Genomic DNA, 10954 nt, shown 5'->3' on the forward strand with positions numbered 1-10954 from the left:
CAGCCTTACGACAACCCTAGCTCGCAGCCGATCCTTTCCCCAACCGAGTCCAGGAAGTGATCTCGAGGAGGGGGGTGGTCGTGAGATCGGGGAATTGAGTACGATCGACGCGATTTGCCGGACGGAAGTAGTAAACTCTGGTGGCGGCGCCTCCAGAGGACTAGAGAACCCTAGTCGCCAGACCTAGGGGATATTATTTCTAGTGTTTGTTGTACTACCATGATTGAAGATGAATAGATCGAAAGTTTTTCCTAAAAAAGGATGTATATCTAAACCTTTGAATCTGTTTAACTATAGAAGTTTTGACTGAGAAAGAGTATAAGGCGAACATGCGGCAAAAAAATGTTTGATCAAATGATTAAATAAGAACATGTAATGTAATCTATTATGTTTGTTTTCTCACACTTTAGTTAATTTTTTTTTACAACCTTCATGTCTACAAGAGAACTAATCAGATGTTTTTGAGCGTATGACATTTTTCTTCTCCCATGCAATGCACGTTCATGTCTAGAAGAGAACTAACCAAATGTTTTTTTGCTCCCCGTGGGGATCAAACCCTGGCCCGGAACATAAGACAGTAGTGCCCCTACCATTGAGCTACTCTAGATCAATAATGAACCCGCACGAGCTCGTGGGACACATTCCCTACTAGACATCGGCCATTCAGTGGTTGGGTTCACTCACATCTCCGAGGAGGTGGCAAGTGAAGTTCTGGGAATTCAACTTTTTAACACAATACAATCGACAACCCTTGGGCCCCTAACCCTAGCCCCCGCGTCGCCCCTCCCGCGGGCGACTCGGGCGGCACCGCCACCTCCCGCCGCTCGCCCTCCCCCTCCTTCCCTTCCCCGCCGCCTCCGGCCAGAGCCGCCGGGGCAAAGTCCCCCGCGGTGGCTGGTGGCGGGGGCCTTCTCCCCTCCTCGCGTCCATGGTCTGCAGGGGCGGCCAGGCCGGGCGGAGGCGTCGGGGCGCGAGGATTCTGGTGGCGCGGCGGCGACGATCTTGACGGAGGTGGGCCCAATGGCGCGGTTGCAGATGGGTCGCCGTCTTGCTGTGTGGTGGCTGCGTGCGGGTCTCCTCGTGGCGGAGGGCTTCGACGGCGGCAGGACGGCACGTGCGCGGCATTCGGCGAGGGGTGGGCACGCGGCCACGGTGGCTTCCTGTGCGACCGGAGGTACGCGGAGAAGAGGCTGCAGCGTGTGCCCTCGGGGAGGATGGATATCCTCGCCCAGATCTGTCGGTGGCATGGCGGCGGAGGTCGCAGTGTCCGGTCGGTGGCGGCGGAACAAGGCCGGTGGCAGCGGCGATGTTCTGTCTGGATCTCGGGGCGGCGGCCCTTGATGGTGGTGGCGGGTGAAGCTCAGGCTTCCCACGACGGCATGGAGTGGTGCAGTCCCTGTCCAAGGCGGACCTGTGACGGCGATTTGTTTGCAGACTGGTTCGGCTCAGAGACAGTGACGAGCGTGCGGGATCCATCTCGGCGGCTCTCGCGGTTTGGTGAGGTGGGATGGGAGCCCTCCTCCCAGGCTTCACTGGAGGCACACTCTGGCAGTGGCAGGTGCGCCAGGACTCTTACGATGGCACTGTTGTTGCGGTTGGTCGCCGGATCTAGGTGGCTAGATCTGGGGCTTTGAAGGCGGTCGAGACGGTGCACAGGTTGTCAGGTGGATTCCTTGGGACGGTACAAATCCCAAACCCACCCAATACCTCCGGTGGAAACCCTAGATCAATTGATTGGATGTCGGCCGCATTCATGTGTCGTTACCCCCTTGGGGGCGGCATTCTTGGAGATGCACTCGGGCTCGAGGGACTAGCGGATGGCTTCTTCGGTGGAGCGGTATTTCGTTCTACATATTCATGGCGGTGGCTCTTGGCGGCATGGAGCAGCGGAGGCTTGGCGTCAGATGTGTGGTGATGGACACGCGTAGGAGGTCGACACTGTCTGGCGTCGTGGTGGCGTCGGCGGCAGCTAGACCGGGCAAGGTTGATGCAGCAGACAGCTCTGAAGATGGATTGGTGGCAAGTGGTTGCGGCGGCTTCATACCCGGCAGGCGTCCTGGTTGAGGAGCACGCTGGACTGGTGGGTGCCCATACCCGGCAGGCGTCCTGGTTGGGACCTCAGGTCTTAGATGTTAGGTCTGGCTGCGATGTCTGTTTGGTATTAGGCCCAGGCTATCAGCGCCCCTTCATTAATTGGATAGGAGTAGCGACAGTTATTGCTTAGACGGTGGCTTTAGTCTTATTGTTGTATGACTTTGTAAGGTCTTGTGAGAATAATTAATAAAGTGGCCGTATGTATCGTCCAGATGCAAAGGCCGGGGGTCCTCCTCCTTTTCTAAAAAAACACAATACAATCGAAGTCGCTCACATACACGAACATCCTATAAATGCACGCGCGCATCTCCTACCCTTATGAGCACCTTAAGAGGCTGAGCCAATTGGCATCTTGAGATTTTACGAAGTCACCACAGACGCCTTGAAGTCGACAAAAACCTTTTATCCCACTGAATGATGTTGCACGTCGTGTTTTCTGGATGTTGCACTGTAGGGATTATTTTTGCCCCGCCAATTGTGATTTGAATACCGTGGTGTGTGTTTGCTGTTGCGCAACTTTTACGCCGCAAAAAATGAAAAGAAAACTTATTTTGTTTGTTGAATTGAGTTCAGTTCGTGTACACACATTGGTCTTTTACAAGCACTAGAAGAACGTCCGTGCGTTGCAACGGGGCCACATTAACTTTAAGAGTTCAATATTACGACATTGGCGATCTTTTTTACCATCAAATCCTCACACACACAGACACACACTCTCCCTCCCTCTTCCTCACTCTCTATCCCCCTCTCCCTCTCTCTCTAACACACACATATCTATCTTATTGGGTACGGGACCATAATCAATCTATTTCACACATACACGCTAGTGCATAACAATATGGATTATGTGTATTATATTTGTCACCAGAACTGGGGGAATTAATTTCATGTAAATCGACCAGCCACAGCTCCAAGAATACGCGGACGAGGTGGCTCGTGTCGGCGTCGGCGCCGTCCAGCGCGGGCCACGGGCCCGCTTCCAAGTGCACGTGCAATGCACGTCTTCACAAATATTATAACCAGATGTGAGAAATCACATGCATAGAAAAGATATTCTGATAGCAATCCAAATACCATACTCAATTGAATACCTAATCTGGACAATACTCTTATTTCTATGCGCCAGAAAAAATGGAATAGCAAAGCTAAGTATGCCTACATACACTCAGATTATATATAAGAATCTTGGGTGAACAATTGCAACAAAGCACTAAGCAGCGATAAATTTAAATAAAAAATCCATATACTATGCAGGCAGCAGGCTTGTTACAACATAGAGAGATAGGAAAATGTCACCTCCAGTAATGTAGCGCAAAGGAGTGGAACGAAGCATGAATGAGCGGTTGCCTGTTCTTCTCCATGTACATGGATCAGCAGTAGAAGCCAAGTATATAAGTACTTGACTAAACTCCACTCTTCGTGTACGGAGAGCCATGTCACCTTCTCGCCGCTGCAGCATGGGAGGACGGCTGGTTCACGTGACCCTCCAGCTGGGGGATCCATGGTGGCTGACAGTCGAGCTCGAGGCAGAGAAGTTGAGGGCAGCAGTGGCGAGATCCATGTTGGCCAACCGGGCGAAGAGGAGGTCGTTGGGGAGGGACACATCGGCAAGATCCGGTCACCACGCGACCTGAAGAGCAACAGTGATCTCCACAAGCTGTAGGCCGACGGCGTGCTCCATCCCCTGCGATGGGGTGACCATGGCGGTGGCCACAGCTCCTCATGCTCGCCTCGATCTCGGCGACACACCCTGAGTGTAGGAGGCAGCAACGACCTGGACGATATCATGGCCTCCATCCCGGAACGCATGAAGGACCTCGGCCCCGTCGCTACTCCTCCCGCCGTAGCTGCACGCGGCAGCGGACCGTGGGTAGGAGGGCAGGCGGCGCCGCCTCGGTTGACGGCAGGGAGCAGCGTTGATTTCGGGTAGGTGGCATCGCGAGGACGGCCGCGGCCGCGGGGAAGCACCCCGATCATGCTGCCAGGCCAATCCTTCTCCTCCGATCCCCTATCCCCGAAGATTGCGCCGCCGCCCCGGTCGTGTTGTTTCCATATATTATGACATTTTTTCCTGTACCTAAACAAACGCGGGCGAGCGGATGGCAGAGTTTTGGTCCGCCCTCTAAAATTGCTAAACGCACTTTTGGTGAGGATTATTGTTAATAAATGAATTCAATCATGTCGCTCTAAATAAATGGATTCAATCATGTGACTCTAATTACTTCGGATTGTTATGTGCACACTAAGCAGAGTGCAGTTAGGAAAGAAAATGTTTTCTAATTAAAGTGATTGAGTGATTTAAGGTAAGGTTAATTAATTTAGATTTGATTTTTAGTGATTGTTAGTAAAGTATGATGCGTCTTTAAAATTTTTTATTTGTTTTCTTAAAATCTATTATTTGTTTCCTAAAGAAATTTGCAATAATGGAAGGTATCGGTTGATTTGGATAAGTTAGTAAATTTAGATCCGTGATTGCGAGCATGTTTGGAAAGTGCTGATTTGCAAGGAAAGAGCTGAGGGGTAAATAAACCGGTGAATAAGAAACCAGCATTGAAAAAAATCTACGACGGTTAACCTACGAAAAAAATCGGACGAAAGTGGTGGGACAAAAAAAAACCTGAAAGCAAGACTACCAACTGCAGTTAGGAAAGAAAATGTTTTCTAATTAAAGTGATTGAATGATTTAAGGTAAGGTTAATTAATTTAGATTTGTTTTTTAGTGATTGTTAGTAAAGTATGATGCATCTTTAAAATTTTTTATTTGTTTCCTTAAAATCTATTATTTGTTTCCTAAAGAAATTTGCAATAATGGAAGGTATCAGTTGATTTGGATAAGTTAGTAAATTTAGATCCGTGATTGCGTGCACGTTTGGAAAGTGCTGATTTGTAAGGAAAGAGCTGAGGGGTAAATAAACCGATGAATAAGAAACCAGCATCGAAAAAAATCTACGATGGTTAACCTACGAAAAAAAACCGGACGAAAGTGGTGGGACGAAAAAAAACCTGGAAGCGAGACTACCAACTGCTCCATTAGAAGTAGAGATGCACGTTGACGTGGCACGATGATGGGGACATGCCCCCTGTGTTGCAGGCATATCACCGTCTTGTACAAGCTTCTCCTCACGTCAGTGAACTCCAAGCCCAGATCTCCGAGCTTCTGATTCGAGAACCTGTACTCCCTCACCCTGGGCTTGCCGTCGTCCTCGCACTTGGCGGTGACGGGGTACTGCGGGAAGAGGTCTCGGAGGAGCCGGAGGAAGTGTGCGCGGTGCAGCACGGCGGCGACGCAGAGGTAGCGATGGCCGCAGGCGTCGGGGTGCTCGTAGACGAGGGCGTGCGCGCGGGCGACGTCCTGGACATCGACGTAGGCGGTGACGGTGTTCTGGTAGGCCGGCTTGGCGCCCGTCAGGCAGCGGGCGACGTGGTCGCTGCTGAAGTTGAGCGTCTGCTGCAGCGCGGGACCGATGGTCGTCGCCGGCACCACCACCACCACCGCCAGCTCCAGCCCTCTCCTAGCCGCCTCCTCCGTCGCCGCTACCTCCGCCATCATCTTCGCGCAGCAGTGCAGGTTCTGCGCATGAGGAGTTGAGGATCGGTGCGGTTAGTTCACCGGCGAGAAAGGTGGGGAGGATAGAATCGAGCTTCATCATACGTACGCCGGTTTGTTTGCAGTAGCCGTAGTCGCTCCAGGACGTCTCGTCAACGATGGTGTCCGGGCTTCGGTTGGGGTCCATGTGCACGGCGCCGTAGGAGGAAGTGAAGACCACAGGCCCCACACCCGCGTCAGCCGCCGCGTTGATCACGTTCCTCGTCCCCTCCACGGCCTCAGGCACGAGCTCCTGCACGCAAGCAGCACGGGCTAGTAAGTGCTCCATGTCCGTGTTAGGTGGCGCGCGTCCGGAGGTTTCAGAGGAGCAGAGGAGGCAGTGAACCGACAGGGTCGTTGGAGACCGGGGAGGCGACGTGGAACACGCCGCGGCAGCCATGGAACGCGGCGCGGAGGCTGTTGCCGTCCATGACGTCGGCGCGGCACAGGTTGAGCCTCTCCCCGGCTCCATCCATTGCCAGCAAATGCGCATTCTTGCGGTGAGCTTCACGAACAAATGAAACCAATCAGTCGAGCGAAGGGATGGAAATGAGAGAGCTGGATGGACCGACGCTTGCGCTTACCGGGATCCCTGGCGGTTCCCCGGACATGGTAGCCACGGAGGAGGAGCTCCTTCACCACCCACGACCCGATGAAGCTCCCTGCCCCCGTCACGCAAACCAGGTGCTCCCCGTCGCCATTGCCGCCGGCTTTGGAGCTGGACAGCATGGTGATGATCGACAGTGCAAGCTGTTCGCAGAGGCAGGCGTGTGCTAGAACGAGATAACAATAACAATTAGGATGAGACGTGAGCCAGTGCGTATCCCGACTAATTTAGCCTTTGCACGCATCATATCAAAGTGGACGGACAGGAGCACGCACACGCGGATGTGAATGTGATTCACGCTGAACCCCAACATGATCGTCCAAGCTGAAATCTTAATAATTAGTCATGCATGATGTCATGGAGGACCGGCTGGACGTACGACAGCTCGCCGAGTGCGACTTTGGCTCTCTAGGCTAGAGCATCCGCAATTCCACGCCAGAGACAAGTCGCGTACGTCTCCGCGTGTATTGTGGACTGGATGCCTCGATCGAGCACCTCCGGTTTAGCTGGCCAGCTTGGAGAGCCATAATGTACTCCACTACGCGACCTCAAACGGACGTTTGTTTTGTCCGGGTTTTATCCGTTTGGATAGGGTAATGAGATTGTGACCGGGCCAATTCTGGAATGCGGTGGCCGTGCGCCCAACGCGTACATCCCGACTGCATCCTGTTCGCATCATTTTTTCAAACGCCAAATTTTCAAACCACGACCAAGTTCAGGCCAGCAGCCCCAGTTCACACCGGCAACACAACCAGCGGCTCCTACACGTCCTCGACGGCAACAGAGCCAGCGGCCCTTACACGTCCTCGCCGGCAACAAAGCCAGCGGCCCGAGAACAGAGCCAGCCTACAAAATAAATAGTTTTATCGCCGGCAACACAGCCAGCCCTCAAAATGAATAGGTTTCTCGTCAGCACACAGCCAGCGGCAGGCACCCGTGCCAGCCTCCAAAAGAACGGCCATGGCCGAACAGACGATCTAGTTCAGGCCGTCGGCGTCGAACATCTCCTTTTGTCTGGCCTCGAACCAGCTCCTTGTCTTTCTCGCTCATCTTGCTCAAGTCCACGCTCATGATCGCTAGGGTCACCTCCTTTGCTTTGTTGCGGCGTTGGTGGCCTTGATGTCGAGCTGCCTCTGCCTGGCTGTGACATTGGCGGCCTTGATGTCGAGCTGCCTTTGTCGGGACGCCTCCTCCATGTCGATCTTCCTCTTCTTGGCCGCCTCCTCCATCTCAAGTTTCTTCCTTTGAAGCTCTAGGTATTGCTTCATTTGTTCGTCCTTGCTTTGTCGCCTTTTCTCGTCCCTCACATTTTTTTGAGACATCATGCCGTGCAAAGTCTCATGCAAGGCCATGGATGACGCATCACGTATGTTGTCCACCTTGGAGTTGGTCTTGCCCCTCGGCCTCTTCAACGCCTCACCATCTCCACCTCCGGCCAACGCAGCCGTCTTCTTGTCTCTCTTCCTTTGAAGTTCACTGTATTGATCTTTTAACTTAGGGCAATTGTTGATGATTGTCCAACAATGCGTAAGAATGAATGGCTTGTCATTGTGCCGGGCCTTGAATGCTTTCAAAGATTGAAATGCCTACATAACTAACAACAATTGAACATGCAAACATATAGAAGGCCGAAGACTCGTGGCCGTAGCAACAAAAGAACTAGGATGAGGAGAGCATACCATGTCCCCAATGCCGAGGCCACTCACGGGCTGTGCTTCAACGCTCTCAAGTGCGGCACAATACTTGTTGCATTCTTGTTGGATGAACAACCACCTCTTTTTGAATCGAGGTGATGCCACGGTCGCTCGTAAATTGGTAGGGCACAAACAATTTTCTATCGTGGAATGTTTTCTGAACTCTTGTCCAAAAAACAAGTCCCTTTTGTTGCGCAGCGGTCCTCAGATCTTGGCTAATCTCCATCCAACTTTGGCAAATCAACTTGTCCTCTTCTTGTGTGTATGAACCATACGAATGCTCTTCTTTCTCTTTTGTGCTTCTGCTCTTTGAGTGAACTTGTCGATGAACAATGGCTCACCCTCAATATTGATGCCTTCTTCTTCATCACCATCACCTTCGCAATAGATGTCATCATCTTCATGCCACGAATCACCATGGTCGTAGTCAGCATGGTCGTGGGCCTCTTCATCGGCAACATACTGGCGCGCGGCCATCCTGACTTTGGGTCTCGTCGGGATCGTAGGCACGACCATGCCCACCCTTAAAGATTACATTCCCCATGAACTGGCTGTAGAAGGGGTCGTCGACCGTTGGCGTTGGGGTTGCCATTTCGTCGAACAGGACGCGGGGCGACGGCATGGTGCCCGTATACGGCGGCCGTGCTTGCTTTCTTTGCATCTCGACGGCCGGCCGGCCGCCGCTGCTGGACCCTGGGGTGATGTTGAGGTCGATGACGACCGAGGGGCATGGGGTGGACGGCGCGATCACGCCAATGTTCGGCGATGCCGAAAAACGGGTCTGGCCATCAAGCCTCGGCGGAGGAAATGCGGGCAACAAAGGCGTGGTCCGCGACATCGGCGAGGGGCAGTGCGGAGGCCTGGCGACCGACGAGCCTGTGCTCGCCGGGCCGACGAGCTAGCAATCCCAAGCATGAGAAGGGCGTGCGCTTTGTTGACGATGTCCTCCTTCCCGTCGACCTCGGCCTTGCGCCGCACGGCCTCCACTTCATCGTGCTCGGTGGCGAACTTGGCCGCGGTGTTCTTGCCCTTGACGACCGCCCTCCGGTTTCTCCTCTTCGCCGTTTCCGCGTCCAACTTTGCGAGCTCCGCCAGCGTGCATTCCGACCGCGGCTTCCTCGGAGCCTTCGCCACCTTCTTCTACACCTTTGCTGGCGCATCGACGGACTGGCCGCCGAAATTCGGTGGGGCGTCGGCTATGGACGGGGAGGGTGGTGGGCGGGACATGGGAGGGTTTGGGGGGGGGGGGGGCGAAATGGGGCGCCCGGGTGGTGTTTTGTGCCATCGACGGGCGGGCCAGGGGAGGACAAGCGCGCGCGTCCCGCCCGTCTGCGCGCTGTCCGTTTCACCCCAAAAGCAGCCCAAACTTGTGCCGGGATGGGTCAAAAGCGAACATAAAATGGACAAAAGTCCGTTTGCGCCCGCGCGTTGGGCCATCTGGTTTATCCGTTTTGCCCCAAACGAACGCACCCGGACATGATGGGGTTGCGCGCTGGAGTTGGCCTAATCCACGGAGGAATACATGCATTTGACGGGCATCTCAACACTAATTAATCTTCTCCCCCTTCTGATTTTCATGGAGATGGGCCCCGCCTTGCTCCTAATTTCCAATCAAAAATTGCCACCTATTCACAGTCCGCTGAATCCATAAAAACAAGTCCGTGCGTGTAGCATACTCGCTTGGAGAGTATCCAGTGATACCACATTTTAGATGATACCGTCATATACTACCACATATACCAAATTTGAAAGTTTCCAACTTTCTGAAAAAAATTGTGAATATTCACAAATATATGTCTAACTTTAAATCCATATCCATATTCGATTCACACTTAGAGAAACAAAAGAAGACAAAAACCAAATGTGTATATTATCTCCCTTTGCACTATTCATGCTTGATCTTCTTGCCCCGCGCCCTGTGTGTAGATCACAGTGGGGTTTAAAATTCCTGGGGATCACAAGCACACATCATGTGAACATTTACACACTTTTTCTCAGATTTTTAGAAGAAAAAAATGGGTTTGAATTTTATGAAGTATTTAACCAAAAACTACCACATTCATTGATCCCTGCACACAAATTACCACTTTATGATTTGTGCCGAAAACTACCACTTTTTTCCAAATCTATGACTAAAAACTACCACAACGACTTAACGACTGATTAGCAAAAAATAAACTTGACTATGACAGGTTGGGACCACTCGTCAGGGCTGACAGACCATCAAGTTGTTTGACTGTTTGTGTTGACTGTTAAGCGTCACATGGACATTTTATCGAACACTTGGTGTGCACCGGCACTTACGACCGCCCGCTCAGGAGGAGCTCGCGGCCGCCGGCAGGATCTCTACGACAAAGCAGGAGATCGACGACCACCTAGGAGGAGCTTGTCGCTGCCGGCAGGATCTCTACGGCAAAAGCAGGAGGAGCTCGACAGCCGCGGCGCCGCCTTTAGCCGCTGCCGCTGGTAGGAGCTCGCCGCCGCGCTGGCCTCTGCGCAGCCGGGCGAGTTGGTTGTCGGCCGCCTCTAGTCGTTTCCGTGGGCAAGCGCTGGCCTCCGCGCAGCCACGAGAGCTAGTTGCCGGCAGCCTCTAGCCGCTGCCGCGGGCAGGAGCTGGCCACCGCGCTGCCCTCCGCGCAGCGGGGCGAGCTGCTTGTAGCCGTCCGCCTCTAGCCGCTGCCGTGGGCAGGAGGACATGTATTTGTTGTGGCCAAATGACGGAAGCAGCACCAACGACATGTTGGCGACGCGGTAGTCGGACTTGGAGCAGATGTCGCAGCTGGCTGCCGCCCCACATACGAACTTAACGGTCAATCAAACGGCGTTGACTTATGATGTCATGTCAGCAATTACATGCGGGCCAAGGCTGTCATAAGCGCATTTAAAAGGATGAATCGGTTGATTTACGAACATGGTAGGTTTTAGTCACTGATTAGCAAAAAAATGGTAGTTTTTGGCATAAATTCTTAAAAT

The 10954-nt window shown here is 52.9% G+C and overlaps 1 protein-coding gene across 1 annotated transcript; it reads right to left on the minus strand.

Moving 5' to 3' along the window:
* Window positions 1–3674: 3674 nt before the first annotated feature.
* LOC123134987 (cinnamoyl-CoA reductase 1) lies at window positions 3675–6593 on the minus strand. Its single transcript, XM_044554124.1, has 4 exons — window positions 6265–6593; window positions 6031–6185; window positions 5751–5933; window positions 3675–5665 (listed from the first exon to the last, which is right to left on the minus strand). Exons 1-4 carry the CDS (start codon window positions 6407–6409, stop codon window positions 4940–4942), a joined length of 1209 nt encoding a protein of 402 aa, XP_044410059.1. The 5' UTR covers window positions 6410–6593; the 3' UTR covers window positions 3675–4939.
* Between the last annotated feature and the right edge of the window lie 4361 nt (window positions 6594–10954).

Source organism: Triticum aestivum, chromosome 6B, assembly GCF_018294505.1.
Source record: "Triticum aestivum cultivar Chinese Spring chromosome 6B, IWGSC CS RefSeq v2.1, whole genome shotgun sequence".
NCBI classification, from domain to species: domain Eukaryota; kingdom Viridiplantae; phylum Streptophyta; class Magnoliopsida; order Poales; family Poaceae; genus Triticum; species Triticum aestivum.

What these genes read in the sequence shown, in the direction of transcription:
- LOC123134987 (XM_044554124.1), bottom strand. Translation starts at nt 6,409, where the DNA reads ATGCTGTCCAGCTCCAAAGCCGGCGGCAATGGCGACGGGGAGCACCTG. An exon ending in CCCCGGTCTCCAACGACCCT is followed by an intron (nt 5,934 to 6,030) that starts GTCGGTTCACTG and finishes GCTTGCGTGCAG; the next exon opens with GAGCTCGTGCCTGAGGCCGT. An exon ending in GCTACTGCAAACAAACCGGC is followed by an intron (nt 5,666 to 5,750) that starts GTACGTATGATG and finishes CCTCATGCGCAG; the next exon opens with AACCTGCACTGCTGCGCGAA.